The sequence below is a fragment of the Apis mellifera genome, linkage group LG9, assembly GCF_003254395.2.
Source record: "Apis mellifera strain DH4 linkage group LG9, Amel_HAv3.1, whole genome shotgun sequence".
Classification (NCBI taxonomy): Eukaryota; Metazoa; Arthropoda; class Insecta; order Hymenoptera; family Apidae; genus Apis; species Apis mellifera.
Window position 1 is genome coordinate 7,932,867 of NC_037646.1, and position 25,148 is coordinate 7,958,014.

Sequence of the window (25,148 nt, forward strand, 5' to 3'; positions counted from 1 at the left end):
ATTGAAATTCGCAAGAGGCCATTATCCATTATCCGAATAGAATCTCTCCCTGAAAATTCTTCTTCGAGTCATCCTTTCCCATTCGAATTTTCCCTCTCTTCATTACATAATTCCTTAACGGAACATATTGCAAGATCCCAATCGATATCTCGTTGACCATCCCGTATTCGCATTATCCATTATTCAAACCGACTGAGAATCTCTCCCTGAAAATTCTTCTTCGAGTCATCCTTTCCATTCGAATTTTCCCTCTCTTCATTACATAATTCCTTAATGGAACATGTTGCAAGATCCCGATCGATATCTCGTTGACCATTCCGTTCCTCGAAAGCGGAATTCGCGAGGTGAAATATATTCCTATTGTATTCACTCTGTCCATGTTTCGCAACATCGTTCCTCTCCTCCCTAGGAAAAGTGGAGGAGAGGAAAGAAAAGCGGGGAGGAGGGTTAGAAAATTGATGGGAGGAAAAGCGCGAAATTGGACTCGCTTTGTCGAGGCCCCGAGAAAGGAATCATTCGTCCATCGTGGCCGACGTGACTGATGCCCTCCCCGCTACGGTTCCTTCTCGTGACAGAGCTTGGGGATAATTCTTAATGCGATAATCCACACCGGCGAGGGTACACCGTTAACGCGCCGTTCCGCCGTGCTTTTAACGTGAAATCGATGGAGGTGAACCGAGGGGAGAGATGTACGGCCGCTGCCACGAGCTTCCCGCCCGATAAACAGGATCTCGAATGTGTTAATACGTCGCGGGGATATTCGATTTAACGATCAACCGTGATGAATTTTGAGAAGAAAAACGAGGATGATCGATTTCGATAAAAGATACACGCATACTTTGGCAAAAAGCAGGATTCGAGTGAAAATTATGCGACAGTTTTGCGTGTTATTTAAATTTATTAAACGTTCCATTGAGATAGGATCTCGATCGAAAGATATCTCTAGTCTCTAATGCATGAATTAAGTAATTTATGTCAAAAAAAAAAAGAATGAAACGATATAATTTTTTAATTATCTTCGATTCATCTTATTTACAACGCTCGCGAAGGAAATAAAATCTGGTCAAATCGAAGGGGAATAAGCGGAATAGATAAAAATCCGAATATATACATGTCTCTTTTCCCGAGATAAGCTATTTTATTGAACGGATGGACGATTATCGATGATGGAAATCGCATTGGAGGACGTGAATGTTGAATATAAACGAGATGATGGGAAACCGGACGATCAAGAGAAATTTCGAAATGATCGAATCGCAGGAATTTAAGATATTGATAATTGATCGGAAAGGAAGGATCCCCGGCTAAGAATCTCTCGCTAATTTCGCACGAGGGAAACTCTGAACGCGCGAGACGCGAGCCGAGCAATGAACGAACGTGCGGAACAAGTAGGAAAAAAATGAAAATTACAAACTCAGCCAATGCGCTATTGACGTAAGTAATGCGCGTACGTGCACAATTCACACAAGCGTTATTGCAATTAATATTAAGATTGGCTGGATAGGCATGCGTGGATGGGATATTTTATGGTTTATAGGCACCGGGATGATGATTAAGGTCACGCGTGAAACAATGGGACACTTATTCGTCGAATTGAATTCTCATTAAACGAATGGGTCGAGCTTGAAAATGAAAAATCAATCGTTTGTTGAGAGGAGAGAGATACCATTGAAATTTGCATTGCAGAAGGGTAATTAATTTATGGAAATGGTAACGGTAATAGTTACCACCGCAACTTTCTCCTTGGCGAGGTAGTGGTTAGTAGCCTCGCGCATTTCTCAATCGTAAGAAAAAATCCCCTAAGAAGCGCTCCAAGCTCTGTTCTCCAACTTGTTTCCCAATGAACTTAAGGTCGAGCCATTGTATTATTATTATTATTAGAATAAGAGCTCGAGGGTTTCAGGCCATTGGGAATCTCCTTCGTGACCTTTCGAGAAGATGAACTCGGAACGATAAGGCGATATCGTCGCGATCTCGTAAGAATATCGTTTAAGGATTTTCCAATTAAATATATTTTCGACAATGCGCGCAGATATTGTTTGTAAAAGTAATTCCTTTTAGGAAAAATTTTCCCGCACGATACGCATTAGTCAGAGGTGCGGGCAAACGATGGAAAACGACGTTTATGAAGAGGAAATTACAGCTTGTTAAGGGGCGGAATCCTTTCGCTGCAGCGTACATCAAATGTAAGACGATACGATGTATGAAGAATCTTTATGACTCGGCAAACGAGATATTACTGTATCTAATAACGTTTCTGTGTATATCATGCCGTATCATTACACCTGTTTCTTACGAAAAATTAATGATAACGTATCAAGTTTTCATTGCAAAATTCCTTGCTCTTCGTATAGATTTTCAACGATGTATTCTTTGCACTGTAAATGTCTAACGTGAATTATTCTCATCTCGCGACGATTTTATTGAACATATTTCTTTTTTAGTAATTCTTCCATCCAACCGACGACGATCTTTTCTGAAAATTCTAGATAATTTTAGATTTATTTATCGTTATTTTGAAATAAAAAATTTTCGACAATCTTTCTCGATGATTTCGAATGAATACCGTTGTACGAATTGAACAATGCCTGGAATCGAAGGTTAACACGAATTCTCGTGCGTTCATTTCTTATGCAGGCATCGAAGTCTCCAGTTGCTTACGCCGCGATTTCGTGCTGTTAGTACTTGCGAATAAATCCATAAAAACGAGTTCGAGATCGATCTCGTAGAACCGTTGCCAAAAAACCGTCGTTAAAAAATCTTAATTGCAGATAAATCGAATATATTAGTATATGAATATATTAGTATATGAATACATATCGAATAGATTACATCGATATTAGTTTTTTCTTTTTATTTATGCTCGAAATTGAAGAATGTAGATATCCACCAGAAATTTCTATTTCACCGATACGCGTGTTTAAATTTCTACTTTGACATTTCGAATGATCCTTTCTTTCTCCCTCCTCTCCCCCCTTTTTTAAACGCTACACATTAAAACATCTCCGTTTTACCGTTATCCGAATCCATCGTGTTAAAATTCGTATACGTTGACACATGTTGCAATTATCCATAATCGTACACGCTTTTGCATTTAAGATTGTGTAGATCCCGCCCATCATCGGGATCGGGCGGGAGTCGATAAAGATAATATTAAAACGTGACGTTATAACGAGATTTTAAGTATAGTGCGTTGTTGAACCTTTCGGTTCGGCTATCGTTCGGCTATCGTCGCGTTGAAATCAGAAGTACAAGGTTTGCGGTTGAAACCGCTACGAGAAATCGGTTATTACAAAGCCCCCCCATGAAACGAGGGCCACACATAAGGCAAAAATTTTAAATTGCAAATTAATCCAATTTGTCAGATCGACAGTACCAGTCAAATAACACCGATTTAACCGCACGTTTTACGACGATTCGGCATGCGAACCGATCAATCCTTGTTCATACATCGTATTCTATCTATCTGGATGTTCGATATATATTGAAAATTTCTATAGAAAATTTCCATCTCCCGGAAGATTAATTTCGTTTCATCGAACGAATGAACGAATTATCGCGATCGATTTCCACGCGTGCAATCTTTCGATTCGAAGCTCATCCGTAAATAACGTAACGTTGTAGCGCGAGGACAATTTGCACGAACAGCTAGAGCAATCATTTCTGATGACACGGTTCAATTGAAAACGGTATATGCACGTGACTGGTAGATCGGATGGAGGTGAGGATACCCGAGGTCTTTGCAACACGGTTGCAAAGGGGAGAGATGCGAATCGGGGAAACGGATACGGAGTGGAATAATGATTACATATCGAGAGAAAGAGAGAGAGAGAGAGATTGAATTACATTATAAACTTTCTTCCAATCACTCGATATGTCCATCCGTGGAAATTTAAAATTTACTTTTCCAAGCTTATTTATACACAACGTGTATAAATAAAATATTCACTTTTTATGCTTTCTATTTTTTACGCATCTCGAGATCCGGCTGTTACAACTTGTTAATTAAACGGAGTCGATAGTTGAAATAGAATATCCTGGAAAACTAGCCGACGAGAATTTCCAGAGACGATATTTTCCATCGATTTATCGATACTTAGGAGGTTATCGACTATATATATATATAGAGAGAGAGAAACGTTGTTTAAAGATTTTCAATTCGATGTAAGGCGTGTTCGTGAACTCGTGGACCATTTGAGGAACGGGATCGTTCTCTCGAAAATTGCAGAGGACGGGCTTCGCCCGGCCCTGGAGGGGATAAGATTCGTCATCGATCGCGTTTATTGGAGGACCTTTGGAGATTCGGGTGAAGAAGATCGAGGAAGAAACGAGGCGTACACGTGTGCGTGGTACCGTTGCGTGCACTACATTCTTACGGGATAATCGTACGAAATCGAGGAGAGGGTCGACCATCTTCTTCCCCTTCCCTCGTAACCAGAGAAAGAAAAAAGAGTCTCGAGAAGAAAAAGCTTCGATCGGATCAAATTGGGAAACGAGGGATGGTTTAGAATTGCTTACCGTGAATATCGTTCACGCAGATGTGAAGATCCTCCCGGAAGGTGGGAAGGCCGTAGTTGCACTGGCAGGTGCAAGTGTTGTTAGGAGGGACGAGGCCCGCGGTCGAAGGGCTACGCGTGTAAGGGCTGGCCGTTCCGCTGCTGAGCACCGTGCAAGCCTCCGTGCAGGAACCTGGATAATTTTTTTAATCTTAATATCAAGAAAGGAAAAGGGAATTAATTTCATTCCTGTAAATTATGAACTATAATGGCCGTTTAATTTGAAACTTTGATTAACAAAGCGTATATTTAGATATATAGGAAGACATAAGGAGCATTGTGCAAGCTTCCGTGTAGGAATCTGGATAATTTCGAAATTTATCTTAATATTAAGAAAGAAAAAGGGAATTAATTTCATTTCTGTAAATTATGAATGATAATGGCCGTTTAATTTGAAAATTTGATTAACAAAGATTTTTTTAAAGTGTATATTTAAATATATAGAAAGGCATAAGAAGCATTACGTAAACTTCCGTGTAGGAATCTGGATAATTTCGAAATTTTTAATCTTAATATTAAGAAAGAAAAAGAGAATTAATTAAAGATTTATTTTTTAAAATTATATTTAGATATATATTAGATATATATTTAGGTATATAGAAAAGGGCTGAATGCAAGCCTTCGTGAAGGAACCTGAAAGAAAGGAAAAAGGGAATTAATTAAAGATTTTTTAAAATTATATTTAAATATATATTAGATATATATTTAGGTATATAGGAAAGGGCTGAGTGCAAGCCTCCATGGAGGAACTTGAATAATTTCGAAACTTTTAATCTTAATATTAAGAAAGAAAAAGGGAATATAAAATTATATTTAGATATATATTAGATATATATTTAGGTATATAGAAAAGGGCTGAATGCAAGCCTTCGTGGAGGAACCTGAAAGAAAGGAAAAAGGGAATTAATTAAAGATTTTTTAAAATTATATTTAAATATATATTAGATATATATTTAGATATATAGGAAGACATAAGGAACGTTGTGCAAGCTTCCGTGCAGGAATCTGAATAATTTCGAAATTTTTAATCTTAATATTAAGAAAGAAAAAGAGAATTAATTAAAGAATTTTTAAAATTATATTTAGATATATATTTAAATATATAGGAATGCGTAAGTGCAAGCCTTCGTGGAGGAACCTGGATAATTTCGAAACTTTTAATCTTAATATTAAAAAGAAAAGGGAAATTAATTTATCGAAGCTTGTTAATTTGTTCACTCGCGCAAATAATTAATGATAATGGCCGTTTAATTTGAAACTTTGATTAATCAAAGATTTTTTAAAGCATATAATTAGGTATATAGGAAGGCGTAAGGGTTGACTGAGCATTGTGCAAGTCTTCCTACAGAAATAATTTTGAAACTTTTAATCTTAATATTAAAAAGAAAAGGGGAATTAAGCTTGTTAATTTGTTCACTCGCGCAAATAATTAATGATAATGGCCGTTTAATTTGAAACTTTGATTGATGTATATTTAGATATATAGCAACGCGGTTAAGAGCTAAGCACCGTGCAAGCCTCCTGCAACTTGAATAATTCGAAACTTTTAATCTTGATCTCATCTTCAAGAAAAAAAGAAGAGATTATTAATTTGTTAAAGCGTATATTTAGATGTATAAGAAGGCTGTATAGAAAGACTGAGCGCAATCCTCTTGTACTTAAATAATTTCGAAACTTTTAATAATAATTTTTGATATATCTTTAAGAAAAGAAGAAGAAGAAGAAGGAAAAGAGGATTAATTTATTCATCCGCGCAAATAACGAATGATAATCGGGGTCGGCCAATGTGAAAGCGCGTTCATTTCACTTTATTTAAGAGAACAAATCGTTCCAAGGTTTCGTGTATATAATAGTAATACAAGTGGTATATCAAAAAATTCTCACTCGAAAAGTAATTATCGATTCGGTTCGAAACAACTGGCTGGTATTAACAAGTAATATTTATATCTTTTGATACTCCGTTTTTTCTTTCTTTTCATCTTATCGTATATAAAACTTGCAGTCTCCTCAGAAGGTGATCTCGGGGGAAAAAATTCGGTATATACGGTACGTAACTGTACTCGCGCACGCTATCTCGCGAGGAGACGTTCGGAGATAAATTTGCAGGGGAAGGGGAGGAAGGATTCATCCGTGGTTGGACGGGCAGAACGCGACATATAATCTGGCCAGGTGAAATACAGCTGTCAAATCGTTACATTGTAATTTCATGGTTAATCTGTTACGAGCTTTTTTTCCCTCCTCCCTCCCCCCCCGGCTTCCTTTGTGCTTGCCACGGCACCGCGCGAAACCCTGCGCAGGCACCGTTCCTCTTTTCCGTTGTTTTTAATATCGGATCCCGTACGATCTCTCCTCCTCCTCCTCCTCCTCCTCTTCCTCCTCAACACGGGTTGCGCGAAATCATCACGGGTGCGCAATTTACGGTTTCGTCGGTTTTCTCTCGGAGAGAATTCAGAGAGAGATGCGCGCCGTAGAATCCATAGTAATTTCCGCTTGATCCTTACCTTCCAACGTGAAAATGTCTCCATCGGAGTGCCTGATGACCGAAAGCTCTTGACAACCAACAAACACGAGAACGTTCAAGATGCCCGCGAGGACGAGGACTAGAAGACGCATCTTCTCCGCTGCATTCTGGAACAAAGTGGAGCGAATTACTGTAATTTTTTTTTTTCCTCTTCCTCGACACGTTGCACGAGAGAGAGAGAGAGAGAGAGGGACAGGGTTTTCGAGAGGATAAAAAGAAGATTGTTTACCTTCGATCTTGAATTTAATATCGGAAAAAAAAGCTGACTTCTCTCTTTTCTCTTTTTTCGAGGGTATAATTGTCGCGAGACGAATCGTCCACGATTAAGGATCCTCGAGGAGCGTATCTTCCTTGATGAATCGATCAAAATATTTTCTTGTTAAAAAAAAAAACAATTGAACGACTCTGCTATGCCTCGTTGAATTTTGTTTAAAGAATGATCACAGTTTTCAAGCCGGATAATTAATCACGGAGGATGATTCGCGTGATTTTTGGCTTCGGCTTTTGGTAGAATAATCGCTCGAAATTAAAGTAATTACAAGGATAGAGCCGTGCAACGCCTCCGTTGACTCCGAAAATTAATAACGATAATTAATCAGCGTTAAGAGGTTTGACGATCGACCGAGTTGCTCGAGTCTTGTTCCCTCCGTCACTTTTGCAACTGTCCACGACTGTTTAGAGATAAATCTCCTCGATAAAGAAGTACGCGCGCGCGGAGGGACTCCTCTCACCGTTAAATCGCCGGCTGTCGGCGATTTCCTCCCGGCAAAAAAATCACCCATAGTTCATCCGTTGGCAAATCTTAACTATTCACCACATCGAGAATATTCTTCTGGTTATCGTGTAAACAAAAGTTCAAAAGGAAAGATTAATTTGCAAGAAAAGAGTATCATCGAATACTCCATTCACAATATTTTTTCGTATTCTTTTCCCTCAAGTAAAATTAAAATCGATTATAAAATTTAATCATCGAAAGGAAAGTAAAGTTTGTTTTGACGGAAAAATATATATCACTGTTAATTAAGATAAAATTTTTCCTCCTCATACTCATAGAATAATATCTCCTCTAATATGATCTCCCTGAACGCGAAATTACTGCTTGTACGGCAGCCTGTCCAGCGAGGCATGCTGCTTCGGTGGTCGAAAGAAAAAGAAAAGAAAAGAGAAGGAAAAAATCGGAGGAAGAATGTTGCAACAAGGTTGAAGGATCGCATCCCACCGCGTTTACGGTAAACTACGGGTGCACGAGGCAGGCATAAATTACACGTTCGATGCATGTCGCGAGCCGCGCATCAGCGCAACGTGTGTCCAACGTTATGCACAATCGAGCCGATGGCACGCGTGAGATAAGGATGGGAAAGAAGGCGTAAGAAGCGGCGTAAGAATTCGATAAGAGAGAAACTGTTTTTTCAAAAGATTTGACCAGATGCCGAGGATATCCGATCCAAACCTCGATCTCGAACGATCTTCCTAGAAATGGCGAATGGTGGAAAAAGAAGGAATGCTTTTTTCCTCCTTTCTTCTCGCTGCTACTTTATAACAGCGGTTCTCAAAACGACAAAATTGTTCTTCAAAAGTATTCGTATCTTTCTCGAAACGTACGTTTTTATGTAATTGAACGAAGAAAAATAGACGAGATTGTAATTGTAAGTTAATTAAACTGGGAATGTATATTATTGTTGGAAGGAAAAGAAGAAAGGAAGGGATGGTTGGATGAAGGATGGCCGACAAAAGTATAAGAGGATTTGATCCATGTATATACATATACATATATCGAGGCTTATACCTTTCTTGGAGACACGAAATGCTCCTCACGATCAAATTTAAATAGTTTGCGGGTAAAAAAGAAGTTTGGTCGGATGCTCGATACTCGTTTGAAGAAACGGGCGCGTTCCTTCACCCCAATCGTTCTCTTCTCCCCTTTTAATTGCTTCCAAAATGAATAGCTTCTCTCACGGGTATCGCGATACCGGTTCCATCCACGGACACGCACAGTCTTTTTTTTTTTTTTTTTTTTATACCTTTTCTTCCGTCCCGTACCAAAAATTTACGACGAGACGTATCCTCTTCAATTTTTATCTAATAATTCCCTCCTCGATATATCCGACCCGTAATATCGGCGCGAGATTTAAAAAAGATTCTTAAAAGAAACTTAAAATCGGCGTTGATAAAATTTCGGTAAAGGAGAGACGCGCGTGTTTCGAAAACTTTCGCGGATATTAAAGTTTTATCGCGCGGCGTTCGCGCGAAAAAGGATATATATTTCCACTTTATGCACACAATGTTTCGGATCGGTCTCGGTTGAATCGCCAACGCGAGACCCATTATGGTAAAATACGTTTCGGCTTAAGCCCGGAGTTACGCAGATGGCCACCGGGTCAGAGGGCATTATTTTACGCGACGGAGAGAAATTTATAACCGATAACGTTTCGCGTTATCGAACGAGAAGTGATATTTTTCTTTCTTCCTTTTTTTTTTCTCTCCTTTATCGCGTTCGAATCTCGAGTTTAAAGTTTCATCGAAGGAATTAGACGTGTTCGATACATCCATATATTTAATCAAGTCAAATGGAGGAAGCAACAATGTATCTCGGCGTAAATCGTAAAATTCGATCCTTCGAATCGGGAATCGATGTTAAACGTGATATTTAATCGAAGTTGGAACACGACAACGATCACGATTATTCTCTGAAATGGTAGAGGAGGGGGGGGGGGGGAAAAAGCTGATTCCGTTCCTCTCGAGCACACAGGAGAGGATATCTCTTAAACGAGATAATTTATCAAGCTAACAAGCTCGATACTTGTTTCCAAGTCGTATACTTGTATTTAACATTTTAACGTCGCGATTAATCACTGTATATATATGTCGTTTTTGAATATTGGACTTGGCCGCATAAAAAAAAATGGATCACTCCGAGGGAACCGTATTATTTAGAGCATCGAGGATGGGAGATCGGCTATTCGAAAATAAGCGCTCGTTACGCATTGCGCATCGTGTAAGATGCAAATCCTTTTTTCTTTCCTTTTTCCTCCTTTTTTTTTTTTTCTTTCTCTCGTATCAACGTAGCTCGGTTAAAAGGTAAATTGAGGGTGTTCGATTTAATGCCCGTCCAGTTAACGGCTCCGTATAATTAGTTTCGTCGTACAAATTATACTTTTCATGATTTTCAACGAAACGATTACTTTCTCGTTACGCGATACGTTACGGCCAAAATTCCCCTCCCTCTACCCTCCCCCTCCTACCCTCCAAATATACCCGGTATATATAAAATCGAGGAATTTCTTCGATCCAAATGTCACAGATTCGATTATAGAGAGAAAATTACTCTCAATTATTTTATTAATCAATTTTATTAATCGTTTCTCGTCGATACTTTCCGCGGTGGATAAGTCGTTCGACGACTTTGCGTGTTCGCGCGACGAATGCCAATTTTGAAATGCCTTTCGTTCGAACATGTATATCGTTTAAAGGCGACGAATTCAAAGGTCGAGTGAAACGTGTCGTTGGAACGCGCTTTTCAATATTACGTATATATCGTAATAGAATATGTAGTAATAGAATTTATCTAATAGATATTTTAATCTATTTTTTTTCTTTTTTTTTTATCGCGTTTCACAATTGCGGAGAGACATTTGAGACTTGATATATTCGATATATATATTTCAAAAATGCGTGTTTCGAAACTCGAGGCTTCCAATTATTTATGACTCGCATAATTCATGTGGAGGAATGATCGTTCCCGTAAATCATCCAAAAATCATCGTTCTTCGTAAATTTCTCTTCTTTTTTGACTATGCAGCGAGTATTATTAATAATAATAAATCATTCATTCATTCCCGAAACGTCGATTGTAGTAAATCTTGAGGAAAACGTTTCATTAAAAATTATTATTCACCCACGTTTTTTCCTTTGGTTTTTAATCAACCAACGAGTCGCGAGTTCCTTCTCCGATTTAATAACCGCCATTAATCACAAATTTCTCCCCCGAAATTAATTCACAATGAACCCGCGACATTGTTACGCAATTAACTCTCCTCTCCTCGCAATAAACTCTTTATAAAAAACTGGTCGTCGCCGCTCCAATGAAATATTTCCCCGTTTACAATGCTGCTTTAGTAACGAGGTTACCCTTAATAAATGAATAATTATCACGCCGTGATAAATTTATAGCAAGTTGGCCGACCGATCCTCGGCCGTGTATCAAACATAATCAATCGATTATATTTCAATTATATCCGTGTACCGGATTCCTACCGAATCGAGCGTTTTCTTTTTTCTTTTATTAATCTCTTACTCGATGATTTATGGACACGATTTCATAAATAATTTCATCAACTTTAAATCATCTTAGGAGATAACTTCAACAATCTTGAAGAATTGATCATCTTCTCTCTCTCTTCAAAGTTAATTGATTAAAATTTAACCTGCGTCAAGGAGAACAGAAATATATATATATATATATATATTCCTTATTTATATTTTTATTAAGAAATTTATTTTATCCAAGACCAGGAACAGGATGAAGAGTATATTGATACCATTATCAGCATACTTATATCATTCATCCCCTTCTGTAGATTTTGCAATTTTTTCTCTTCATATATCAGGAATCTCATCAATTATAGGATCATTAAATTTAATAGTTACAATTATAATAATAAAAAATTTTTCTTTAAATTGTGACCAAATTTCATCATTTCCATGATCAGTTTCTAGCTGGAGTAATTACTATATTATTGTTTGGTCGTAATTTTAATACATCTGATCCAATAGGAAGTGGTGACTCTATTTTATATCAACACTTATTTTTTGGACATCCAGAAGTTTATATTCTAATTTTATTAATGGATTTGGATTAATCTCTCATATTGTAATAAATGAAAGAGGTAAAAAAGAAATTTTTGGTATAATTTATGCAATATTAGGAATTGGATTCTTAGGATCTATTGTTTGAGCACATCATATATTTACTGTTGGATTAGATGTTGATATACTCGAGCATATTTTACTTCAGCAACAATAATTATTGCTATCCCTACAGGAATTAAAGTTTTCAGATGATCAATAACTTATCATTAGCAAAATTAAATATTTCAGTTTTATGATCTTTAAATTTTATTATATTATTTACTATTGGTGGATTAACCGGAATCATATATTATCAAATTCTTCAAATTGAGAGAGAGATGGAGCGATTTCTAAAGCACAGGACAATTTAATTTCAAGGCGTACGCGGACAAATTGTCCACGATACAAGATAAGAAACGCGTGCAATTAGCCTGCATTTTCACGGACACGCGTCACCCGATCGCGATCGAGCACGTTCGAGCTCGGGCGCGTGCATTTCCGTCTTATAATTTCGAAATTATGCAAAAGGGAAGGGTGAGAGCGTGGTGGGCGAGGGGAGAGAGAGGATCGCGGCACGAGATGGTACGTGACCGATTATCGAGCGGAATGTCGCGTTCTGTGTCAAGGTGGATGCCGGTAGAGATTGCATCTGCCTCACGAATCACGCCTGGCAATACGGGATTTATCTACCTCCTCGAATCTGTCAACTATCCGTTTCCTATCTGTGTACACGCTTCCTTCCCCCTCCAAAATTCGGTAAAAAAACGAGGCTGCGTCTCTCCCTCTCTCTCTCTCTCTCTCTCTCGAAGAAAAATATATATATTCTGACGCGGATTAAATTTTAACCAATCAACTTAACTCGATGTTTTAAATTCAGTCGACGTATCTCGATTTCGTGATCGGTTTCTTTCGACTCGATTAAAAATATCAACGCCAAATGGCGTTGATGGACGCGTGCGTTCGTTACGTCGGTTTCTTAAGGAAAGAGGAAGAGGAAGAGATGAAGAAAAATAAAAAATTTCGCGCGTCACGCTTTTAAATCGGACGTTCGAGGAATCGGGAAAGAAATCCATCGATACCGATGTACCGATCGAGGAGTGGGGGAGAAAAAGGGAGAAAAAGAAACGAGCGTGAATCGACACGTTTTGCATCCCGCCTGTTTAACACCTGTTGGGGCTGGATGAAGATGTTTATTAAGAGGAGAAGTTCGACGCGTAATCGATGATACGTCTGGAATGGAGAATGGGTACGAGGATCGTTTCGAAGCTATCATTTTCTTCCTTCTTCTCCTCTTTTTTTCTCCCCCCCCTCCCCCCTCCTTTTGCAGTTATTCGTGTCATTAAATGGCTTGCAATCAATCTGTAAATGGTTCTACGCTGGTTGTCGAAAGAGATTGGAAACGGAGTGGGGATAATTTACGCGAAATCCTATTTTGGCGAACGAACCGATCGATCAACGATCGTAAAACCTTGCGCGCCGTTATCAATCTTCGAAGATGGATCATTCCTCGCGGATGAATCTCGCTCCGTCTTAATTATTTTTCGAAATCAAACGAGACGTGTAGTCGCGCCGCTTGATTAATCGTCGCAATTTCGCGATAATTTTGTTATTTCTTAACACGAATATCTTTGTTCTTTCGTTTCATTTCGCTGAATGGAATTGAATTCCAATTTCATCCTCAAATTATTCGCAGTTTGATACAATTTTATAACACTCTCCCATCTTTTCAAGTCAGATCCATTTCCTTTCCAACGTTGTCAATGATTAAGAATTTTATCAATCAGAAATTAATTAACCCTAGCAGGCTTTCGCGTTCAATAATAATTTTATGGACGTTTACGAGTTTATTAGAACCTAAAAATGGATCGTATAATGGAAATTTCAAGATATAACCTCATCCTCTCTTCTCTTATAATTAATATTATTAATTTATAAATATCTTGTTATATCAAGAATCGATTGTATATAATAACACGTGATAAGATGAAGAATGGATCGTGGAATAAAAGTAGAAAATCGAAATTATCATACTTATTCCTTTTATTTGGCATCAGAGACTCTTAAGTAAGGATTGTAGAATCGATTTTTCTTCGAAATCGGATCCTTTGTTTCTATCATTCGTATCACCTACAAGATATTTGCATTTTCTTTCGAATTACATCTATCGAAATGAACGTAATCGTTCATTAAAAAATGGACAAGAGAGTATAACACGATATTTCATCTCATGTTTTTCTCTTTTTTACAATTCCAATTTTTATAATTACAAATTAATCACGAATAATTTTCTATTCGAATGGCACACGCCACGCTATCGAGATATATCGAGTTGTCGAAATAAACATTCCCGACACAAAATGCTATAAAAATAACACCAACATTCGATCGCCGGGATTTTAATATCCCTAGGAATTTAATACCTCTCCAACTTTATTTGTTTTCGCGCGAACATTGAAAGTTTTTTTTTTCTTTTTTTTAACTGTGTCGATAATGGCCATTAGAACGATTATCCTTCCTTCTTCGTTTATTTCACAAAGCAATTCTTCTATCTCTCCTAACGTTAATGCGTTAAAGTATCGCGTTAACGCGGATATTATTAAAATACCGTTTCGCGGGAGTTGTTCAATCTCGCAGCCGTTAGTTTTTGCGACCGGCACACACATTGTCACGATTACATTTCCACCCGCTGGTGTTAAATAATAGCGTGAAATCAGGCGAATCGCTTTTAACCTGCCGCGCTTCGACTTGTCTTTTCTTTCACGTGACTCGTCGGAAAAGCATGCACCTTTGCACCTCCTTTCTCTAAATAATTGCCAATTTTTATTTTCCGCGTTTTGAAATTTAGGCTGTAAATCAAAAAAATATATATATATGGCTATATATATATTTTTCTTTATCGTCGTTAAATCGGCGCAATTAAACAGCCAGGTCCCCGTCAATTTTACATATTTCCAAGATTACAATGAGATTAAAACTTGTTTCCCTCGTTATGATAAAAACGACGAAAGGTCTATCTTGTTAATTTTGTCGCGCCTCCGACAATTTACGATGAAATTAAAAAATAGTTTTACGACTCAACGTCGTCATTTGAGAATTTCCATTTTTTCCCCCCCCTTATTTTATTAGTTATTAGTAGCCTTTCGAAGGACGATTACTCGACGATTCGTTATCCATCGATATTAATCAAACGAAATCGAATTCGAAGATCAAATTCTATCCAAAACGTATCTACCTGTAAATAAAAAAGAATTCATGAATTCATAAGAATCATGAACGAGACGATCAAAGTTAATTCGAGGAAGGATAGAAAATTTAATCGTTCGAGGACGTAATAATAATCACAAATGAATAATAAACTTAGGTTACAACTATACGAATAAGCGTCAAGCATTTCGACAAGTAATTATTCAAAGTGTCTCTCGGATACAAGATTTCCAATTGTATTAGTAGCGCAACTGTTGGAAGCCTAACGGACGACCACCTCGACGAGCAATTGTCCGTTTCAAGGAGCGTGACAAGGGACAGCAACGTGCTCGAAATCAGTCGAACTTCGAACGAGTGCACGTGGAGGAAGAGAAGCCCTGTAATTCCTCCATGGAACGAAGAAATTTACCATTACAGTTCCCAACGATTCAAGCCGTCTTCCTTTTCCCCTCCGCTCACGGAATTACAGTCAATCAGATCTGGTGAACGGATAGAGGAGGCCGACATTATTTCACACTATTTATTTCACGCATTTTTATCCGTTAAGAATTTCAACGGGAGAAAAAAAGAGAGAAGAGGCGATGCTCGGCTTCCTCCTCTTCTTCCTTATCTCTCTCGAGATAGAAAAATTCGATAGAAATCCTCTCGAAAATTGTACGATCACGTGTCACGTGAGAATTCTCTATATATATATATATCGGTTGTCTGTTTGCCCTACCTACCGATGACAGTTGCTCGAGGCGAGATCGTCCGTGTCTTTATTAACCTATAAATTTCGGTAATTATGTAAATTACTCGGGAGGGTAATATTTACTGGCCGTAGCAACGATGCTCGATAAGCGAGGGGAAAGGAAGGAGAAAAAAAAAAGGAAAGAGAAAAAGGAAGAAGAGAAAGAAAAGAAGGGCCTCGAAGGCAAATGAACTTTGATGCAAGAGAAGACGGGCTCTCCCTCCTCCTCCCCTGCTGCCGGTGGCGCCCTGTTTGAGCAAAGAGAGGAGGGGGAGAGAAGGAAACGTCGTATACACGATACTTAAACTGTGGCCGACACTTGCGTCGTACGTAAGGCGTTAGGAAAATCCTTCTCGAAGCAGAGGATCGAAAGAGAAAACACTCGTGGTGGAGGAGAGGAGCGTGTTTGAGAGGAGCAAACACATCGCGGCTCGTGTTGACGGCTCGACTTCCGATTCCACCTGTTCGCGCGAGATCGTAAAAGAGATCCGTTTAACCAATCCGTTGCAATATTTGCCGGAAGAATATAACGAGATATATATGTATGTATGTATAAACCCTCCCCTTGATCCCCGGGGAGCGAAACCTTCCAGTTTGCACAAGTGAGCAAACTGACTATCTTCTTGATTGTTTCTTCGCGGAGAAACCGAAGAGAATTCCGTTTTACATTACGCCGAGTTAGTGAAAGTTGACGCTGTCCTCCCCTCGAAAAGAAATAGATCTTTCTCACTCTCTTCAGAAAAATTTCACTTCGGAAGAAGAATCGTCGCGCGAAATTCGTCGATGTTTTATATATATAATTAATAGAGTCGGTGATGGGTTTTTCATTATTGCGGGTAACTGTGAATCGGCAACGTCACAAGGCAGCTGGACGGAGCGATGATGAATCGTGCGTTTGTGCGCGGTGGGTGGCAGCAACGCGTCTCTTTATTCTTTTTCTTTTTTTATTTCCACTTTTATGCGCGCCGTTGAGAAACGTATTGGAACACGTATGTGCCAAAGTTAGTTGATGCATCGTGTGAGATTTATACGATAACGGTATTTTATTTATTGTACATATATTTTACATATTTTTTTTTAAATAAAACTCGGCCAATTACGATTTTCAATAGCAATTACTCTTTTTCTTGATTGGCTCATGCAAAAGTTTTAAGTATTCGTTGAATGTCGTTGTCGATCTCGAGGGAACGATGAAGGGAAATTAATTTGGAACAATTTAAAGATGAATCCAATTTGGAAAGAATTACCAGGATCCTTGTTGCCGATTTCTTTCTCTGCTGATTTAAATATCATGATTTCTTTCACCGAGTCATCGAAGAAAAGTTTTATCGCTTTCCTCGTCCCAAGTTTTCGAGTTAATCTTGCAATCTGTTCTTCTGAGTGCAAATTATTACAGATGATACATCGTTAAAAGATGATAATTCGATGGAGAAGAAACGAAATCGTTTGAACATCGCGAATTATGAGATTCTGAATCGTAATTGCAACCTGGCCAAAACGATGCCTCCAAATTTACTATAACTCCTTGCTTACATTTTTACGACTACAGGTGCAGACGTGTAAATAAGAACGAAATTTAATTAATTCCAACGTCGATTGGCTCTCAGATATTGTTTTTGTTCCATTCGATTAAGAGTCATTGTAAATTCTTAACCTCCTTTCTTCTCTTCTCTTTTCTCGAGGAGCAAATTACGAAAAATAATATAATCCTCCCTCTACCTTCGATTTTTGCACGACAAATTTATTTATTTCTCGAACTACAAATATTATAGAAATGGATCTTCAAAAATATTTTGCAAATAAGCCCCAAATTTTGGAAAGAAGGAATAATAAAGCTTTCCAAGAGATGGAAGAAGATGATGAAAAACACTTTCTCAAACTACAAACATCATAGAAACGCGCCTCCAGGAATATTTTGCAAACAAGCCAACAAGTTTGAAAAGAGGGAATATAAAGCTTGGAAGAAGATGATGAAGAGTAAAACAAATATCCATTCGTATCAAGAAAAAAAAAGAAACTTATGGAATATCCTAATAGAAACGCACTCGAATATTTTGCAAATAAATTTTGGAAAGAGGGAATAATGAAGAGAGATGGAAAGAGGTGATGATGAACACTTTCTTAAAGTACAAACATCATAGAAATATTTTGCAAATAAGCTCTAACAATTTTGAGAATAATAAGAGAAATTGAAGAAGATGATGAATAGAACAAATATCGTGTATCCATTTCGTACGAAGAAAAAGAAAAAAACTTATGGGACACCTTAATAGAAACACTCAAATATTTCGTAAATAAATTCCAACAATTTTGGAAAGAGGAAACAATGAGTTTTTCCAAAAGATGGAAGAAAAAGAACACTTTCTCGAACTACAAACATCATAGAAATATTTTGCAAACAAGTTCCACCAATTTTGGAAAAAGAGAATATAATAAAGCTTGTCGAGAGATGGAAGAAGATGATGAAGAGCAGAATAAATATCGTGTATCCATTTCGTACGAAGAAAAAGAAAAAACTTATGGGATACTTTAATAGAAACACGTCTCAAATATTTTGCAAGTAAGTCCCAACAATTTTGAAAAAAGAGAACAATGAGGTTTTCCAAGAGATGGAAGAAAATGATGAAGAACAAAACAAATATCAGCAGTGGAAGAAAAGAAAATATCGATGAAAGAAAATGATGAAGAGCAGAAAAAGAACACTTTCTCGAACTACAAACATCATAGAAACGCACCTCGAGGAATATTTCGCAAACAAGCCCTAATAATTTTGGAAAAAGAGAATAATAAAGCTTGTCGAGAGATGGAAGAAGATGATGAAGAGCAGAACAAATATCGTGTATCCATTTCGTACGAAGAAAAAGAAAGAAACTCATGGGACACTTTAATAGAAACACACCTCAAATATTTCGTAAATAAATTCCAACAATTTTGGAAAGAGGAAACAATGAGTCTTTCCAAGAGATGAAAGAAAAAGAATACTTTCTCGAACTACAAACATCATAGAAATATTTCGCAAACAAGCCCCACCAATTTTGGAAAAAGGGAATATAATAAAGCTTGTCGAGAGATGGAAGAAGATGATGAAGAGCAGAACAAATATCGTGTATCCATTTCGTACGAAGAAAAAGAAAGAAACTTACATGGCTTCTCGAGAGACGGAAGAATTTGATGAAGAGCAGAGCGTTTCCTATACACAACGCGAATATCGTGTATCAAGAAAAAGGAAGAAACTTATGTGACACTCGTTTGGGACGGGTCCTGATTTTAATTCACGGGCAATATTCACGCAACTCGGAGTCGATATGAATCCTCTCGAATGCGGGGGGAACGATTTTCGTGTTCATGTCAAATCGAATTATTCGTGTTCATGTCAAATCGAAAAGCTTGCAACGACGTTAAGCAAGCAGTGTCGATCATCGATCGCGTCCAATCCTCGTCTCTTAATGCGTTGGCTGCGTGATCGCCCCGATAGGGAGAATGGAAACACGTCGAAATCACTAACACGTCCGTGCCCCCTTGCGAAAGTTGTAAATAAAACCGAGAGTCTGCAACTTGTCCCGAACGATCGAGATGGCATCGATGCCTCTCCTTTAATGGTAACTTGGTCCCGTTCCTCCTCGTGCTGGATACTTTTCCAGCATTCAACTTCCGTTTCGACGGAATACACGCGAGAATGGAAATTGTATTTCTGCATTCCGTCACGGATTTTTCTTCGTCGAAAGAAGGGATAAGCGTGCAGAGTTTTAAAAAAGTTGGAAAAGTTAAGTAATCACTTATTGAAGCGCTTTGCCACCACAATTATTCGCAATTATACTTGAACACTGCTTATCGAAATATCGTGTATCCATTTCGTACGAAGAAAAAGAAAGAAACTTATGGGAAACCATAATAGAAACACACCTCAAATATTTTGTAAATAAGTCCCAACAATTTTGGAAAGAGGGAACAATGAGTCTTTCTAAGAGATGGAAGAAAAAGAATAGTTTTTCGAACTACAAACATCATAGAAATATTTTGCAAACAAGCTCCAACAATTTTGGAAAAAGAGAATATAATAAAGCTTGTCGAGAGATGGAAGAAGATGATGAAGAGCAGAACAAATATCGTGTATCCATTTCGTACGAAGAAAAAGAAAGAAACTTATGAAATATCCTAATAGAAACGCACTCGAATATTTTGCAAATAAATTTTGGAAAGAGGGAATAATGAAGAGAGATGGAAAGAGATGATGAAGAACACTTTCTTCAACTACAAACATCATAGAAATATTTTGCAAATAAGCTCCAACAATTTTGAGAATAATAAGAGAAATTGAAGAAGATGATGAAGAGTAGAACAAATATCGTGTATCCATTTCGTACGAAGAAAAAAAAAGAAACTTATGGGACACTCTAATAAAAACACACCTCAAATATTTTATAAATAAGTAATATTTCCAACAATTTTGGAAAGAGGGAACAATAAGTCTTTCCAAGAGATAGAAGAAAAAGAACACTTTCTCAAACTACAAACATCATAGAAATATTTTGCAAATAAGCTCCAACAATTTTGGAAAGAGAGAATAATAAGAGAAATTGAAGAAAATGATGAAGAACAGAATAAATATCGTGTAACTTCAACTGACTTAAATTTTCCATTTTCACTGTGCGAATACTAAAAAGAATTTTGTCACTTTGAAATGCGTCGTGGTCTCAAAAATAATCTACGTAGAAAATGATCTTACAATTACAAGTACAACTTTAAATTTCTTGGATATCGATAGAGACAATGAAGGAAATTTGTTCGTTCTTCTCTCGAGATTCTTTCGAGAGGCAATAACTGTCGAGTTAAAAAGATGAGACGGATGACGAGTTTGTAGGAGGTTTGGCTGACGAAGAAGCAATACGATAAGCGGGCCTTTTAGTGGGTTGGAACGAGTGAGGAATGATGTCCTGTCCGTTTCGGTGAAGGTTGATTAAACGCGGCTGTCTTCTGGCTGACACCAAACTGCTACACGAAACCATCGAACGATTGGGCAACGTGTTAATACAAGCTATACATATATACATATATCAGAAAGCGAGCACGAGCCGTGATTCTCAAACTTTAAATTATTCTTAATCTTTCTATCTCCTTCTCTCGTTTATTAGATGCCTTTCGTAATAATTAAAAATTCTTCCAACCAACGAGGAATCCATTAACCCACTACATACGTACGCTATACCCTCGTCACACATTTAACCGAATATTACCGATAAGAGACGAGCGACGAATCCTTCTTTACTCCTCTAATGCCTTTAACGCAAGGATAAAACCGTGTTTTCACGAACGGGAAGAGATATATACAATCGCACTGATATCCACTTGCCTCGATATCGCGATGCCACACTTTGAAGAAACTCGAGGAAGAAAAGAAAAGAAAGAAAGAAAGAAAGAAAAATTGATGCTAATCTTCGCGTAATGAAGATTGGCTCACGAAACTGTTTAATACCGTGGAACGCTTCCCTTCCGCGGTAATTTAATTCCCGTGGAGGAGGCTTCGGCTCTCAAAAAAAAAAAAAAAAAAAATCGCGGCCATGTTGCGAGAGATATACGCGCAGGGGGCAGTAAAGACCGTCGAGAAACGACCCCGATATCTGGCGGCGCATCGGGAATTTTAACGGATAAAGGCACTCTTCTTCCAGTAAACGATTTACGAAAACTGGACGACCAGCTTTTTATGCAAATAACAGATTAACAGTGGACGCGGTTGGAACAGCAATTCGCTGCCACGGCAATAACGTTGCGAGAGGACGAGAGATGAAGAATACGCGCAAGGATCCCGGACCATCTTGTAATTACAAAGATAACCGCGCGGCTCCAGCGTGAAAATCATCGTACGCGCTCGATGTCAAGCGGATCGGATCGAATCGAGCCGAATCGGGGCCGAATCGAGGATCGAGACGAATCTGATCGTATCGCGATGGACGGAAAGCGAAAATCGTGTCGCTTCCGCATATTTGAGGAGGAGGAAAAGAGAATGGTGAGAATTTCTGGATTTTAAAAAGGATTTGGCTTCAAAACGTGCCTTTATTCTAAGGAATAATTCTGAGAGAGGCGTATTTTCATTCTTTCCATTTATCGTCCGTATCTTTCCAATACGATTCGACGAGCATACCTTTTCTCGTTTTAAGGACGATTCAACGTCGATCGCGACGAGAATTCGTTCTGTTGGCTTTTAAGAAGGAAATACCACGATTACGTTGGCGAGTTATCGGGGGAGAGTTGGAAGAGGTTGGTCGAAACGGGTCGAACGAGTCCGTCACGCGTGATCGCACCGCGAACGAGCTTGTCCCGTGATTATCGGTTATTAATTTTAATCAACTTCCCTTTGATACAACCCGTTGCCTCTGGCCACGGGCTTTCATCCTCGTTAATTCGCAAATGGGATTTGGCACGAAGTGAATTCGTGTAATTAGAACGAGTTCGAGGGAAGATAAACAATAAATGGGCGGACGAAGGAAACGTGTAAAAGGGGAGAAGAAGAAGCTTGAGACGGATTGGATAATTTGTTTACACGTGTATTACGTTAAATAATCGAAAATTTACTCGAGGTTAATTGAGAAAAATTGAAAACTTTCTTTCTTTTTAATTTTTAACAAGTGTTGGTGGGAACAGGTATACACGAATTTCTCTCGAGATGATTCAATACGTTTGGAATTTATAATCGATACGCTTCAGTGGTGAAATGGCGGTGATAAGAGTTACTTTCGGCAAAAGTAAGTATCGCTTTTACCTGTGTTGCGATTTGGCTGGAAAGGAAACTCGTTGCCGATATTGCGATGCGCCTTTCGCATCCCGCCACCACTCCCCAAATTGCTTGTTTTTAGCGATTCCTCGCGTATGCGATAAACCCGGCCACCTTCAACCAGGAAATTGAAATCCCGCTGAAAGATCTATCGAATTTTTCGATAAAAACCTTCCTCCATTAAGTTTAAAACATAGATTTAACCGGGATTTTTGATCCTCTTCTCATTCACGAAATCTCCACTCAAAGTTAAATGGAAACCCGAGGTATTCGAAAAATATCGACGCGTGCAAATACTTGTCACACTTTTCGGCCAAACGGGAATGCAAAGTGTTAAATAAGAGATCGCGACATTGTAAAATTCGTTACGATATAAAACGATGGGATATTCGAATGGAGAAAGGAATAGGAAAGAAAGATAGACGATTAAGCAACGAATTGGAAATAAAGATATCGTTTGAAAAGATCAATCGAGAAATTATCTTTCTTCGCCTCTTCTTTTAGATAATTTTTAACTGGAATCCATCAAGATTTTATAATATCAGCATATACAAACGTGCATCCCATACACTTTATCAAATTTTATCTTGGCCAAAGTTAAATGTATTCGAAAATATCGACACGTGCAAAGACTCGTCACACTTTCTTAACGCAAAGCGTTAAAATTTATTTTATAAATTTTGTGTACGAATGTTGTGTAACAAGTATTATAACTATAAAATTATGGAAGAAAATAAAATATTCAAATGGAGGGAAAAATAATTAAAAAATCGGCAGACGATTTGGAAATAAAGATATCGATGAAATCGTTTAAAAGGATTAATCGAGAAATTATCTTCCATTAACTCATACCATCTGTTCTTTCTAACTGGAATCGATTATCGTCCGCCAAGATTTTGCGGTATAATATCGGCATATATACAACGCGTGCATCCCATATATATATATACTTTACGAAATTTCATCTCGGCCAAAGTTAAATGTTAATTCGAGAATATCGACACGTGCAAAAATCTGTGACACTTTTGTAAATGGGAACACAAAGTGTTAAACTGTAGATCGCAACTGAATGAAACTTATTTCTTTTTTCTTGATACAAATATAAATTTTGTCACGAGAATAAGAAAAACAAAACGATAAGATATATTGGAGAAATAAATAATTGAAAAATAGAAATATCTCGATGAAATCGTTTAAAAAGTTAATCGAGAAATTACCTTCCTTCGCCATTAACCTATGCCACCTCTTCTTTTGGATAGCCTCTAACTGCCTGTGGAATCGATTATCGTCCACCAAGATTTTGCGGTATAATCAACACACATCGGGACAACACACAACGCGTGCATACGCTCGGTTTACCGCGGCTGGAAACGAAGCGAGTGAATCACGCGTCCCACGGTGGCGCGTTCGAGTGCATAGTCGCACTTAATGCAAGTAACCGCGACGTTCAAGCACCATCGGATCCATCGATGCGAGTAACACGGGGTTACATTAACCTCGAATCCTTGCGAGCCACCGTGGGATCTCTTATCCGCACTTTTCGCGTCGATGATTTTCTTCCCGATCACTCGAGATATATGATACGTGGAACGAAGATTTTTGATAACTTTTAAAATTAAAAAACATTCGAAAACAGAGAGTCAACGTGGGGGAAAATTGCGGGACGACAATCGTGCTTAGGCGAAAATATTTGCTTGATGGGATGCGAGATACGCGCAATCCCGCGTTGCGGTTTAAGGTTTTTAAAACCTCGCTCGAACGAGGCAAGATTAGACGCGACGAGGCCGGCATCGAATTATTTATGAAACCCGAGAGAGAAAATTTTTACCTCGATTTCCATTATCACCTGTATGAATTTCGCTCGTTGCGAGGCGATATCTCGCGGCCATAAATCGATCCTACACCTTCTAATTCCACCCACCACGCGCAGGTGATTCATAACCGCGCAGTTAAGAGAAAAATCGCGCATCCATAAGAGATTTATAATGTACCTGGAGCGCAACTTCCGCGAGACGGAGCTCTTTGTCTAGGATCGGCCGCCCCTGTTGCACCGCACCACGCCAGCCACTCGAACGCGCCGTGGCGGCAAGCTATGCAGCCCCGTACACGCGTATCTCATGGCCGCCGATGGGAAAAAGGTTGGAAGCTCGCTGGATTTATCACCTTCTCTCGTTCCGCTCTCGCCTACGTAAAGGTCTAGCTATTCTTCACCTTCCTCTTTTCTATACGATTTCACCTTTTTCAATTCGTTGTAACCAATTTCCAATAATTATCCCTTTGTGACTTTTTCGGTCGGGCCAATTCAGTCGGGTGATTTTAGGTGTACACCAATGTCTTACGTAACACTGTCTTACTTATATCTTTAAAAATATTAATTTCTGTATTTTCTTTGGAGAGAGGAGAACAAACTTAGGATCTTTTTTTGTTCCCACGTGTTGAAATCACGTGGAGTTTAATCGAATCTCATTGATCAATCTCGATCTCACTTGGTTGTCGAATATCTTCTTTTAATTGATTAAA

At 38.2% G+C, this 25,148-nt stretch overlaps 1 protein-coding gene across 3 annotated transcripts in view; it reads right to left on the reverse strand.

The window, feature by feature from the left end:
* LOC411336 overlaps positions 1 to 25,148 on the reverse strand; it is a 78,152-nt gene that overhangs the window by 12,703 nt on the left and 40,301 nt on the right. For all 3 annotated transcript variants that reach the window (XM_006561741.3, XM_006561743.3, XM_006561740.3), the window contains 2 exons: positions 7,058 to 7,184; positions 4,519 to 4,689 (listed from right to left, as the gene is read on the reverse strand). In XM_006561741.3, coding sequence (XP_006561804.3) covers positions 4,519 to 4,689; positions 7,058 to 7,184 — 298 coding nt within the window. The remainder of the gene's footprint in view (positions 1 to 4,518; positions 4,690 to 7,057; positions 7,185 to 25,148) is intronic.